Consider the following 14,800-nt stretch of genomic DNA (forward strand, 5'->3'; position numbering starts at 1 on the left):
CACAGGGTAAGAAAATATCAAAGGCTAATCACGTCGTATTCGCGGTCTCTTCCTCCTTTCGAAATGATGTTATACCTTCATTAAACTCTATACAAAATATATGACGGAGATATTAATTAAGGGTTCGTTAATTCGAACGGAAGCAAGTAATTAAGGTTTACAAACGACAAAGGGATACAGGTCTGGACTAAATAGAAATTCTAATTAAGAACATACGTAGAGTTAGTTAGCTTCTATAATTAATTTGAATTGTTTAATAAAATTTTTAAATTTTATAAATTAACAATTTTTTTAAATTCCATTCCTTATTTTCTATTTAAAAAATTTGTTAATGTTTTTAGGCACAGCTGAAACAAGTTTCATAATACTCTAAAAATTCTATTTTCGGTATAAAATCTAACGAAGTAAGAAATTTAACATAATTTTTACATAATTGTGATAAGCGGATCTTGATAACGTAGCAGTCAACCTTGAGATAATGCTCCATAAATCACAACACCGCTTCAAACGTTATTTCGCTGGATATATACCTTAAAACATTTTACGTTCAACAATGTTAAAATACACGTTACATTATTTAGATACTTATGAAAATAATATATATTTAAAACACTACTCTTACAGAATTCAAATAGATTTCAAACGACAATACAACTTGCCAATTTCATTTAAAAGTACGATGTTACGCGTTAATCTCAGACGCAAACAGTAACATCGATGTAATCTAACAACACGTGAATATACAATTAAATAAAAAGAAAGAGAGAAAAAGAGATCGTCGCGCGAAAAAGCATACTCGAATAGTATCAAACGGCCTCCGCTTCCACGGCCGCCACCTGTGTATACATATGTAGACACAAAGGGTTCCTGGGGCTTGCAATCGCGCGCGGGCGCGCGCGCGTTCGAGCATCCGTATGAAACCTGCGCGCCACGAGGTAAAGCCGCCAGTGCTATTCGTCGTCGCAGTGCGATACGGTCGATAGAAGAAAACGTGGCCGACAGTCTCCGGTGGTTGCAGCTGCCGCAGACGCCGTCGCGTCGCCTCGTTCCCTCGAGCCACGTCGACATTCACAATCCCGTACCAACAATTTTCCTGGAATCGCCCTTCGACGCGTTCTTCCCTCGTTTCACCCCTCGAGATCAACGTTGAGGGTGGCCACGCTCGAATACTCTTCAATCCGCTTCAGGATGCCGTGCGTATGGCATCATGACGCAGAAACGTTTGGCTAGGATTCCCGTGAACATGACGAGGTAATCAGTATTCTGACGGGGTGTGCCGGGGAAGCGCTAACAGCTGGCTTCTTCGTGAGACGAACAGAGTGTTGTTTTTGGCTCGTGTTCTGGACAATGGTTATTGAAAATATCTTTCCTTTTCTGTTATTTTGGATAGGGGTGGATTATGTGTGGAGTGGATGTTGAAGCGAGGTTTCTTTTGGGGTTAGTAAATGACCCAGGTGTGGCATGATTCGCGTCGCATGGATCATCGATTGTCTGTGTTATCGCTTCCAAAAGTAAATTTCGTCAAAGATATTGTTTTTAATAAATAGGTGAAATAAAAATGCGTTATCTTATCTGGATATTTTAAATCGTCTTTAAATAGTCCATCAATTCAGTACTACGATACAATTTTTGCATACGTGGATATGACGAATATAGTTTCCGATATCATATAGCTTAATAATCGGAGCAAAGAGAACGAACGAGAAATATCGAAATCGAATACGAGCCAATGACAATTCGAGATGGGTCGAGTGGTTACAGTCTGATATCGTTCCAATAGCTGTCCACGACCACGCGATCCCGGGCACGATGGAGTGGTAAGACGAGTAGGACCGGCGCGGAAGTGCAACGACGATTCCGTAGCCGAAAACGTGCGTGCCCGTGTCATCAATGGACTATAACTGTTCGTGCGAACGTAAACGATCGTGGAACACGGCCGCGTGGTCAGGCCGTGACATTGGACTTTCGTAGAATCTGTTTACACGCGTGGTTGCCTGTGACAGCGCCCAGTCAGCAGCCGATCGCGAACGCCGTCGCAAAAATCGTGCCACCAGGGATCTCCGACCTTCGCGCCAACGCTCATCAATCACTATCGACATCTAGAGTTAACGAGTTACGTAGTTAGGGAAGTGGTTCCCAGTCAGTCAGTTTGTAACAATCGCGTGAATCAGATACTACGACGTTCGGCGGTCGTGTTGCACGTGGATCGAGCAAAGCTCGAAGGAAAAGTGTACGATATCGGCAGATATCGTTAGTGATTAGTAACCTTGCTTTGTATAGTTTGAGATTGAGGTACCATTTTATTAGCGAATCGCTATTAAAATAGGTATAATCGCTGTGATTCCCTTAAATGATCATTCGTATACGATTTAAAGCCCAGACATTCGCAAAGAGTCTATGTGAAGTTCGAAGTGAAATTCTGTCAGTGCAAAAGTTCCAAGAGATACTCGCGCACGTAACAGTGGAGCAATCAATTGTCAGCAACGTGAGGCTCCATCAACGTGGCTGCTTTCCATCTTGACTCTCCCATCGGATCATTTCCACCCCGTTGAACGATCGACGTCGCGATTCTCGAAGGACCGACAGTCTTGCGGTAGGTGGGTTGGCGCCACAGGGTTTGCCAATCGATTTCAGTCTCCTCTCGAGGATGTTCCGCTTCGCGACGTAGCGTTTCGAGTTTTTACGTCGTAGTCACGTGCCAAGAAGCGTAGTGTGCCACGGTGGGGGACCAGTCCGTGGGGCTGGTCGTCGATCGCCACATCGAAGGGGGACACAGCGAAGGGGATTTTTCTCGGTACCTACCTCGACATCGTTGTGGAAAATCGATCCGCCGTGGCAGCCACCCCCGTTGCAACCACCCGGCGCGGTGCAATGACCTCCAAACCGGGAAGGTCCTACAGCATGAGGTAAGAGGATCGTTAGGCAGGGAAAAAGGGGAATAAAGAAGAGGCGAGGGAGAGACGAAACGGAGAAAATAGCCTCCCTTTTGCCATACGTCCCGACGTCTACGACTTTCGCTCGACGTTTTTCTCTATTTCACTTCCGGCCGCATCTTTCCGTCGCTGGGATTTTAAAGCGGTCTAAAGTTGAAACGCCGACTTAAGGTTCACGAGCCCGCAATCAGTTTAACGTTCGAGCACACCGCTGCAATTTACGATGTGTCGTTTATAGGGAAACGATCGTTCCATTTTCGAAACCTGCCGCACGTTTTTTGGTCGCGTGAATGCGCGTAAACCAGCGACGTTACACGCATGTCTCCTCTCGCTTTCTCGCTTTCTCTCCTGTGTTCGGTCGCGCCTCCTCGCCGTTTAAACTCGTAAGGGATGAGGAACGACCGGTAAAATCACTGTCGCGATACGCCACGTTGCTCTGCAAACAGATCACAGTGCTTCCGTGTTGGGTATTTTATGAAATGGCGTCCATTAAACTCAGGGCTAACGTTAGAACTCGGGAGAATAATATGGATGTGCAAATATTAAATACATATTCGGATACGTTATCGAAGAAGCGTCACATATTTTTCCAAAATACAAAATTCTTCTGTTAAACAAAACTGACGTTTTACCGAACAGGCCTGAAATTCTTCGTCATTTTGAAACAGCATCATCAAACGCGTTAGCTGTGTATCTGTTCTTTTTCCCTTTCAAGAAACCAAAGTTGTTTCGAATCTATTGTATTCGTATCCTTGTGTATACGACTGGCTTTATTCTTCTCTCGGTGCCCATTATACGATTCTTCTTTAAAATTAAAAGCGCTATTCAAATAGCGAAGAATGGAAGCTACAAGCGATACTTAACGCAACTATGTTACAGATGCTTTATTGCGGAGGAAGCAATTTTCTCAGTATCCTGATATCAGTCCGCGGGGCATAATAATGTGTCGATTAAAAATATATCATCGAGTCTCGTACCTAATAATCATAGTTCCATGTTTACCAAATAGAAAGGAGGTGCAGGACTTGGAACTTAAGACTATTAACGCCAGGAAGATCGATCGTTTGTTTTATTTACGTATTAAGTCCTCAATTTCACTAATCTCCCCTGAAATAACTTCCTTATCGTTTCTATTTGCTATTTCAATTTATTTGAAGGGAGAAGCACGTTGAAATAAATTTGAATTCGTGTCCTTGATTTCCTTCGTGGTCGTAAACTATCGCGAAAGCACAGCACCCACGCAAACGACGCTGCGTGAAACTTTTTAATTTGTCAGAGAATCGACCGGTCGGTCGATGCAACCAGGGGGAAATGTTGCGAGCTGACTGACGGATAATTATATTTCAGTCTGAAAGGGCCTTTCATACGCTACGTGGCGAGATATTCGCCACGGCGAGATTATTCCCCGACTAAAGGATATTTCTGACCAAGAATGTGCAAAACTATGCTCGACAACTCATTCTACGCGGAGATCTTATTCGGAGAAACGTATCGAGCGGAACAATAAACCTTTTGTGTGGTGATCTTCGCAACCCTTTCACTGTCGCAGCCTCCACACGGTACAAACGTTCAGTGTGTAATTTAACAGATGTACATACTTATAAAAAATTGAAAGTATCATGTTACATTCAATACCAAAAATGCGGAAATCTAAACCTAAATCTAAATTGTTCATTTCGAATTCTGTCAGTTTATTACACTGTTAATAAGTTAGATATAGCGAGTAAATCTTTAGAAATTTTATGCTATCCTATTAACATACATTCATAGATATTAAATAGAACTAACGCTGCAGTAATTCTTTACGTTCGAATCTACGACTTTTACAAAAAGACACGTATTATTTCCAAACTATGAAGAACGACGTAACATTTTTACGTTCTCGTACAAAGCGTTTAACTTATTTCACAATTTTTATTCCTTTCTTCTCATCGTATCCGCTACTTTCACCAACGTCACGTTTTGACGATTAGTTATAGGTGCTCTCAGCAGGTTTCCTTCTTTTCTTTTTTCTCGGATTTCCACTTAATTTCTCGCCGTATTTCCGGTTCTGGTGTTCCTACAGTGATTCGACACTGTCATACACAATATAGAAGAAGGGGGGAAGAGGAAACGAAAGAAAAAAAAATAAAAAATTAAGTTGTTTCTTGTTATTAGAGCGTTACGCGACAAAATCGAAAGATTTATAGCATCGAACAGGAACTGAAAACGTAGTTGGAATTTCGTTCCGGCCCCACTATCTTCTTGGCTCACTGGTTGCGTGTGTTTGTTCTTTTTGTATCGAGCGTGAGTTCTTACGTCGAATCACCTACTTTCCGAGACCTTCGCTGCTAAGCTTACGTCGCCGGCTACATTGCGACCGTAAACAACTTGTTTCCTTCTTCTATTTCACCCCCTTTATGTACTACCTTCGTTGAATTTTATGGGTTGCTAGTAAATCGCTGTTTCTAGGACGCAAGCTCCTCCTTCTTTGGAAGGTCACAGGATTTTTAACATAGTGTATGATTTATTGTTATTGGAAATGTTTAATTGTCTTTCGCTTGCCATTGTAGGCAACGAGTAATTCTATAAATTGATTCTATCGAATGATTTCTGTTTCTTAGAACTACAATGGTCATTTTGCTGCAGTATTTTTTGAAAAAGAAGTTTTCTACTCCTTTTGGTCACTTTATACAGTTTGCGTTTTACAGATTCACATTTCTGACAAAATGAGTACGCTTAACATTCCATATTTTTGCATTTTCCGTACACAAATTGAATCGTGTATGTCCGCATTTATTTCCTTCTTTTTTTTACTGTCTAGTGTTTTGAAAAAACCTAAAAAATTGTCTATACTTATCAAAGTCTTTATCACGTTATACCTTGCGCCTTTAAATCAAACGTTCGAATGGCATTTTAGAAATAGTAAAAATCCGCTTGGGAAAAATTGACGAGTAAAATTTCGTTCGGGACATAAACGACCCGCGTTGCCTATGAGAAGTTAAATAACCAATCTTCTTGCAAATTCCACGTACGGTATTCGCAAGTAATACTGTTTTCCCACGCGGTAAACGTAAACCCATCATCATACACAGGTCGAAACGAAACTTCCAAAACATTACTGGTGTATCCTTAAGAAGAAAACGTTTCTACTTTGCACGCAAACAATAAGTATATTCATAGTCGTTCGTATATGCATTTATTGCTGTTGCCGCATCTCATATTCAAAGGCAATCTCCCGAGGAGAAAGGTGCGGCATGGGAATGGCGAGTTGCATTTCATGCACCTCGTGGTTCCCTTTCTATTACTTATTCATCGTTACTAACTCGTGGTATCGATCTTTTTAAATCGTTTATTCTAATTAACTGACATTTCACGACGAGAAAACGAGTTCCAATTTATGAAACACATTATTATTTTTATTTTCTCACGACTTTTCAAATATATCTTTACCAAGGTTATGATCTTTTTTATTATGTAGGTACTTGTTGACATTTGTTCTAGCAGTAAGTCGAGACGATTAATTTTCCATTAAGCTTCGCAATCACATTTTCGATATTAATATGCAAATAGCGTGTCGTTTGATAGGATTTTCGCTCGAGATCCTGGAACACATATTCTGTCGATATCACGATCTATCGATTCTTCCATAATTGAAGCAACAAATGTGCTGCTTCCGCCAAAACAAGTTAGTCGTTCGTGTTTTCGTCCTCCCGACGTTCGCAACACCAAACAAACTTAGTTTCAATGTGTCATCTTATAACAACCAACCATAAAAACCTAAGACGCTAAAACAGCGTTAAAGTTTTAGTTCTTTGCCCGATGGTCAAATTAATTGTTGACATTTCGGAGAAATGTTTACAGTAACACGCGAAAGTATTTATGTTACGCGTGTTATATAAAATATTTTGAAATATTATTATCACTGTAGTATGACACGAACATATATATATTTCTGGATATAGTTACGTAGATCATTTAATTAGCACTATTTATATATCTAAGACAATATCGTATATGCGTCATCAAATGCTTCTGTGATCTCTACAAAGTGTATTGGATATTTACAGTAAATGTCCTGCAATTTCTGCATACAATTTCGCATCTGTTGGAAACCAATGTTTTACTACAATGTTATTGACATATTTCATAATATTTGAAAATATGACACATAATATATACAGAAAAGTTCATGGTAGATGTTCAAATAAATATGTGTCATTGTATTGTATTTGTTATAAATAAACAGTAACAATCGCAATTAGCTTTATCATCTCTTACACGAATTATGTGTCACATCTGATAAGATGAATTGCAATCGTAACAGAGTTTTATTTAGTTACAATATATATTTCATAAAAGTGATAAGTTTTTTACTTAAAATCACCAATTACCAATTCGTAGAAATGTTCAAGTATTGAGAAATTTCATAGAACTGTGTTATTTCTTCAACGGTCGTTATCTCGATTTCTTATGTTTTGCTTCATTTTTCCGACAAAAGATCGAAATTGTGTGTCTAAAATAGACCGATAAACGGCGTCTACTAGTGTTATCGGTTAAACGGTTACAAACAGGAACCACACCCTTTCTTCTTGGACGATATCACGATGGGGTCGAAACACGTGCTTGGGAAAGGAAACCGTCGAACCTTCGATAAGTTCAACTGCAGAGACGTGGCTAGCAGATAGATATCGATATCAGCTCTCCTTCAACGAGAAACGAGTTTATATATAGAAATATCGTAGCAGTCGGTCAATTGATCGATGAGCCTATTTTCGAGGAGGGTGCAGCTCCGTTAATGTAGAATAAAGGTATCCGGGTTAATAACACGTCGAAAGCGCTGCCAATCTATCTGTTCTCGATTTTCAATAATCTCGAGAACTTCGGGCATCGATCGGTTATGAAGTCTACACGCCAAAAAAGGCGGCAACCAAGACTTTTAGAGTTTTTTAAGGATCGACGAAGATGTACGAAGATGTACAGTTTTCATCGAGTTTATTTATTTATATCCTACTTGACAAAGAATTCGAAAGAAGCTGTTTAGAAAATATTTGCATCTTCGCTCTCAAGATTGTTTACATTCCTGGGTTTCTACATTCAATTTTTCTTACAGGAAATAGACATTTATTACTAATTGCGTTACCTACGATGATATTTTTCCAAGAAAAAACAAACAATATTTTACTAAAAAAACAAAGAGATAAATCATTTTTAGATTTTTATGTACAATCTCTGATTTTATATCAGACAAATAATATAATCTCAAAGAACGTCTTATAAGCGTTTCTCAAAGAAGAATTTTATTCTGGAAAGAATTTAATATGATTCCTCGACATTTCTGTGTGGAAAAAATATCTGTATAAAAGGATTTTCCGTAAACCGGGCAGAAATATTATTGCGAACGTAGTGACGTTTAAAGGAATAATTTAAAAACGAATGAAAGCACAAGGTGTAATACAAATAAATACAAGTTACTGAAATAGAAATTGATGTGTTTCAGATTGTCGATTAATTTCACATTCAGTTCAACGCTCGTACTTATTTTCATTTCGAAATAATTACGTAATTTATTGAACATTTTTATATTTCTTCTAAATTACTGCGTGCACGTAACATCATAAATTTATTATATAACAAGGAAATGGCGATATAAGTAATAAGGCAATTAAGAGTTTTTACCGCATCTATTTTTGTCGATATCTCTGAAATTATTTACGAGGAAAGAGCGTCTGTTCATCCTTACGTCACTGAATTATCACAAATCACCACGTAATCGTTTGTCCCGTCAGTTACAGCAAAAATTATTATCGCTTTAGGAATAAGCTGCAGCCGTATAACAAATCGATCGTGCGATTAACCAAACTCAACGATACAACGCTAATCATCTTCGTTCTAGCCAACAATTAATTAAGTTGCATAGAAATCTGTCTGGAGAGCTGACGTTCGCTATTCGAGTTCTTGAAATACCTACATATATATGCATGCAATATGTTTATAAACACAATTCGCATTTTCATAAACGATAATCGCGGGGAAACATTTTCGATCGTTATCGTTTATAAAATTGACATAGCCATTAAGAACATATTTCTGATAACGTTACCGATAAATCGTCAATCGATAATTGTAAATCAGTCGAGCTTGTTCAAGAACTTGTGTTAGTATGACGAGTGAGTTTGCGTAAGTATAATCGGCGATGGTCTCGAACAGTGACAAGGTTAATTATCGTTAGAACAAACGTCCATTATCATGACGCTTCTAATTTGCTGCAGAACAGCTCGCACGAAGTTGTAGAAAGATCGCGAATATTCGTACGATGCGTTTTCTTTTGATTTTATTCGACGTACGTGAACTCGAAGCATTTACTATGAACTTGAAGATTCGTTTCCCGAAGTAAGACAGAAAGTCGCGATGTTCTGTTTCGTTAGCCTGGTTTTTTAACAGAGACTCCTGCGTTTGTTCAGGTCAAAAACGAGTCACCGTTTAACTGTTTCACTTGACCCAAAAACGTCGTCTCAAAGCGTAAAGTGCGACGGTTTCGTCACGCGTTTCTGCTTTGCCGTGTGAATCGCGCAGCACGCGCGATATCCTCCGCTTGAAAGGTACGTCATACTTCAATATCAGCTTATTATGTAAACAATTGCCGAGCGTGTCTATATCTGTCCTATCTGCATGTACGATGTGTCTGGTTTACGAGTTTCGAGCATCCAAAACATTCATCGAGTTTATTTATTTATATCCTACTTGACAAAGAATTCGGAAGAAGCTGTTTAGAAAATATTTGCATCTTCGCTCTCAAGATTTTTTACATTCCCGGTTTTCTACATTCAATTTTTCTTACAGAAAATAGACATTTATTACTAATTGCGTTACCTACGATGATATTTTTCCAAGAAAAAACAAACGATATTTTACTAAAAAAACAAAGAGATAAATCATTTTTTGATTTTTACGTACAATCTCTGATTTTATATCAGACAAATAATATAATCTCAAAGAACGTCTTATAAACGTTTCTCAAAGAAGAATTTTATTCTGAAAAGAATTTAAACGTTGTCTATAGTTCTTTATATTCGTTTCAAGGCATATGAAAAACTAACGCGTTGCGCGTACACCGTTTTATCAAACTGCCGATAAAACAGGTATGCGAAATTGGATGTAATCGATCGAGCACGTATTTATTTTGTACGGGTATTATCACGTGCGCGAATACAAGGCCACGAAACTTTTATGTCGTTCGCACGCAATCCAGCCAGGGAAGTTCGATCGGTTCCTAACTCGTAAATAAACATGATTTCTCGTTTAGCTGGGGAAAAAACTTGCTTCATCAATCGTGTAACTTCGGTTCGTGGAATTTGTATTTCAAACTTTAATCTTATCTTCTATTCGTGTCGTTACTTCGGAGGTGATTATCTATCTTCACTGAACGTCGTTTCAAAGGAAATACGATTCAACCATTTTAGTCGAGTTAATACGTAGCCAGCACAGTTTCGATCGGTCAAAAAATTCTCTATACACTTTTATGTGTCCAAATTACCCAGAGAAACTGACAACTATAGCATTTTGTCACAGAACCGTGTACATTTAGGCAAGTACATATCGGTAGAGTAATAGCAAAGACAAGCGTGAAATTCAACACGTAAATAATTCAGTATTTTTCTTTCTTTAAAAATTTGCATAGGTCGTATAGTAGATTTGCACAAGTTATTTACATGTAAACAAAAAACGTATAGACAGTAGCAACTTGGATCAGGAACGAATAGCAATTGATATTACAAAACAACGTTTCTAGAAATATTTGAAATATGTGAATGGAAATCGTTGTGTTACGCGGGTGAAGAAGTTGCTTGTGCCTTTCGATTCACATTCGTGCCTTGTCGACAAAGACAAAGACGGTTTCCGAAATGTCCGGTTTGTCTTCCGCGTGGCGAATTCACGGAACGTAATCTTCCTCCAACAACTCGTCTGCATTATCTGACAATGGCGAGTTATGCAATCGACTGACTAATTATCGGTCATTACGCGGTGCCGGTGGCGCGTTCCTGGTTGCGTCAGTAGCCCATTTGCACGGTGGCTCGCGAATAAAGGAGAAATTTCAATGAAGAACCGTGGAAAGAAGAGGTTTCGAGGTCACACGGAGAATACACAATTTTATGAACGAAACGGAGGACCTCTGAAATATTCTCGGTAAAAGGTGACATTACAGAAATTTCATAACGTAGAAGCGGTGGTCAGCAATGAAACTCCTCTTGCTTCTGTTAGCAGGAAACTTTTCGTGTTACGAAACTTTTCTGCGGATAACCGAGGATATAAATAGAATGTATGGAAGAAATGTTGTTCGATTGGTATTATGCAATAGGTATCAAGGCCAAAGATCAAACGAATGGATTAACTTTTGTGACCGAATGTAAATTTTAACATTTACATACATACAAGTACATTGCAATAAACAATGTCGTTTGAAAAAGTCTTCACACGAGTAATGTTTATCGTGTAAAAAATAGAAAGACAAATGTAAAAGAAGATAAAGTAGAAGTGGAGATACGCAAAGTGCACAACCCAGAAAACAGACGTTAACCTAATTAAGAAATGAAGAAGATTCTAATCTGCTCGTAATGAAAATTCATAATTTATCATTTTCCCTTTCTTCGTATTTCGCACGGTAATATTGTACGAAAATATTAATCTACAAGTATAATTTATTTATAGTATTACATTACCGATATTCTACCAAATTACTCGGTATAATTCAAGATAAGGATAAAAAATAAGAGTTTCATGCACGTCAAATTTCTTCTGTTCTTATTTCATACGGAATCACATAGATCAATCTTCTTCTTAATTTATGTCACCTTAATTACGGTCCAAAAGTCGGATAACGTAACGTAGCGAATGGTTACGTAAGAACGTCTGACATTCACGTGTAACTTGCAATATTTCTTCGATGTTTCGTCGATTTATCTTTTTTTTTTTTTTTTTTTTCTTTATTATCGTCAATGATATTCCAGTATGGGTACGGCCTCGTGGATCAAATTGCAGTACCTATGCACGTAATGATCCGGACACCGGAAGTCAAGCCGGTGATCTTGATAGCACCATTCTCGAGAGACGCGCGTGCGATTCACGCGAACCCATTTCACGATTGTGCCGAGTTGTCACGAATAATTGCATCGAGTTGTATCGAGCGTGGTTTATCTTCGTCGTCGAAAAGGCGATTGTTTGCATATTTTGTAATTGGTATGGAAGACAGTAACATCGTTACACAATACGTTGTATATATAAATAGAGGAAGAAAATGTTAATGCAAAGGAGAAATTTATAAAAGAAGATATATATATATATATAATTAAATCTTGTTTTCATATGAAACTTGCTTTTTATCGTGAAATTTGTATTATTCTAAACATACGTTCTATACAAGAAAATTTTAATACGTTTATGGAGGAATAAATAATCACCATTTTAACAAACGAGGAATATCTTACTTCTTTCAAGATTTTAGAAACCTGACGCTATATGAGGTCACCATCTGCTCGACTGCCGTTTTATTAACATTTCTGCTTAACCACTTGATTACGTCTCGCGATAAAAAACTAGTGGAAATATTATCTACGTTCCTCTCGGGAATATAGGCCATGACCTAGCAGCAGCAATGGACGTTTTAAATTACTTTCTGTGGCATCATTTTCCTATTTCTTTATAGGTATCCGACATTTACAAAGAAACATAATGTAGACAAAATTGTCAGACGTAAAAAGAATTTGCCAAACAGTTACAAATCTATTTAGAAAATCAAGAAAGTCATCAGGAAACATAATTCTGTTGTCAAATTATTCTGAATAAGTGAAACGATTCATAAATTATTAATAGAAATCATTCATAAAATCTAAGAACCAACGAATCATTATAAAGTGTAATTCTATCGCGAAATTATTCTGAAAAAAATTTATTTTACTTTCCATGTTTCGGATAGTATACCGTTTCGTGCCAAAATGGTGTTACGCTTTTCTGGGTCGATCGAATTGTACCGGTAAAACACGTGATTTCGTTTTCTTTTTTCTTCGCTGCATTGATTCCTAACTTTTTCACAAAGACAACAACTGAGCTGGAATGTAAGAGTGGCGACCGGTTATCGTACGTTTTCGTTCGTGCCCTGACCGACAATGAGTGACATTGTAATGCAGATTGCACTGCTCTGTCTACAGTGAGCGTACTCGGCCTTGAACGACTAACGTTATTCCGTGTCGCGTTCTCCCGAACGCAGTTATGCAACGTTATCAACCCTCAGCTGTTTCCAGCTCTAATCGTCTAGTCGTCTAATCGTAATCACGCGATTTATCGTGTGAATGAGTATGGAACAATGAGCTCGTATTGTGTTATCACTGTTATGTTACCGGTGGAAGTGCTAATTGTTCTTTATCTAAATTATGTTTCTATGACGTCGTTGGAATTTAAATCGGTCGGATGAAATGGAAATTTGTTTTTAACTGATTGTCATTCACGCTCGACTGCCTGCGAGATATTTTTATTTAATTGGTAGGAAACCATTTAATTTCAGTGTTATTTTTTCCAACCATAATTCTGTCTTATATTCCATTGTAGATACGATATTTAATAAAATTATGTATATCGTAAAATTTGATAGAACGTCTATTTATACAAAATTCTATATGGTTATTGTCAGTTTTTCAGAATTTATTCAATAAATAATCATTTGATATTTGCAGTGAACCTACTCTAATTGGAAATCCAAGTAAGATTTAACGCGAGACGTTAATAGCAATCTCATTTGTAGAAACTTCCAAGTATAAATTCGATCCAATTCAATCTATGGTATTGGATAAATGACGTCAATTACTTCCATTTAATATTAATGTACACTGTCGCTGTAGGGTGCAAAAATTATATCCGCCAACGTTTCTTCGTCTGTGAATCGTACGTGGCTTCATCTCATTCTCAATTCACGAGCGTCAGTGTCGGATTATCGATCGAGCACGGTGTTGTGGTAGGTCATGAAACATATTGCACGCGTGTCGTTCGTGCGATGGCGTATAAGCTCTGCAATAAGTATGATATTTTATTTCTACTAGCGACGGTCACGTGCGTCGCTTGCGGTCATGCAAATCTCTCTGAAAACGCACTTCCATGTCCGGTTAGCGTGCAACTGACGCTCGTTTCGCGCTCAGAACGGTTATATACTCTTCGTCTAATTGCAACATTGGCGGTTCGCGATCTTATCTTTTACGCGTTGCTTCATTAGCTTCCAAGAACAACGTTGTGCCTTTTCTCATTGCACGGAGACACTCCTTGCAGGCTGTTTTTAATTGTTTATAATTTTACGTTGAAATAAGATGGAGATTCTATTTCGAAGTTTCGAATACGTACTATCACCGGTAGACTACTGACCGTTCTATATAAAGCGATGAACGTCTCTCTTAGCCTATGTTAGATGATTGAACGGGAGGTATTGATGATGCACGCGACAAGAAATACTGTCGAGATGTAATCGAAGGTTGAAAACGATATTGCAGAAATGAATACGTATAGATCCTGTTAACAAGGCCTCCGACATTCTCAGTCTTTTTTTTGGGATCCGGTGAAACTCGTTGCTGTTCCTGTTGAAGCTCAGCTGGACCTCATTTAGATAAGTTTCATGTTTTCAGACCTTCGCTCGATTGAAATTTTATTCGCCGATTGACTCATTCGGTGTCACATTGTTCTTTAATTATAATATATGTTGTTTGGATTAACCGGTGCTCGGTTTGAATTAATCCTACAATATACGTTCAAATTCTAAATATAAAAGCAGAAATGTTCCTTCAGCCGAAAAAACATTTCCATACGAACAGCGGGTGAGTGCTTACAATATACAAATGGGGAAGGGTGAG

At 38.2% G+C, this 14,800-nt stretch overlaps 1 protein-coding gene and 1 long non-coding RNA gene across 8 annotated transcripts in view; both read left to right on the forward strand.

Annotated features, from left to right (window-relative positions):
* Positions 1 to 935: 935 nt before the first annotated feature.
* LOC132911485 (uncharacterized) overlaps positions 936 to 14,800 on the forward strand; it is a 36,926-nt gene continuing 23,061 nt past the window's right edge. For 2 of the 7 annotated variants that reach the window (XM_060968178.1, XM_060968160.1), the window contains exon 1: positions 937 to 1,251. Coding sequence is in view for 3 of the 7 variants with exons in the window: in XM_060968160.1 (XP_060824143.1) it covers positions 1,208 to 1,251 (44 nt within the window). In the remaining 4 variants the exon portion in view is untranslated. Of the gene's footprint in view, positions 1,252 to 1,780; positions 2,907 to 9,385; positions 9,515 to 10,875; positions 10,896 to 14,800 lie in introns of those variants that run through there. The other 5 variants (XM_060968151.1, XM_060968170.1, XM_060968143.1 and 2 more) reach the window with 5 other exon arrangements.
* On the forward strand, positions 10,906 to 12,382 carry LOC132911601 (uncharacterized). The gene is made up of 2 exons (XR_009659050.1): positions 10,906 to 11,099; positions 11,175 to 12,382. It is a non-coding gene; the product is annotated as an uncharacterized LOC132911601 (long non-coding RNA).

The sequence above is a fragment of the Bombus pascuorum genome, chromosome 1, assembly GCF_905332965.1.
Source record: "Bombus pascuorum chromosome 1, iyBomPasc1.1, whole genome shotgun sequence".
Lineage (NCBI taxonomy): Eukaryota > Metazoa > Arthropoda > Insecta > Hymenoptera > Apidae > Bombus > Bombus pascuorum.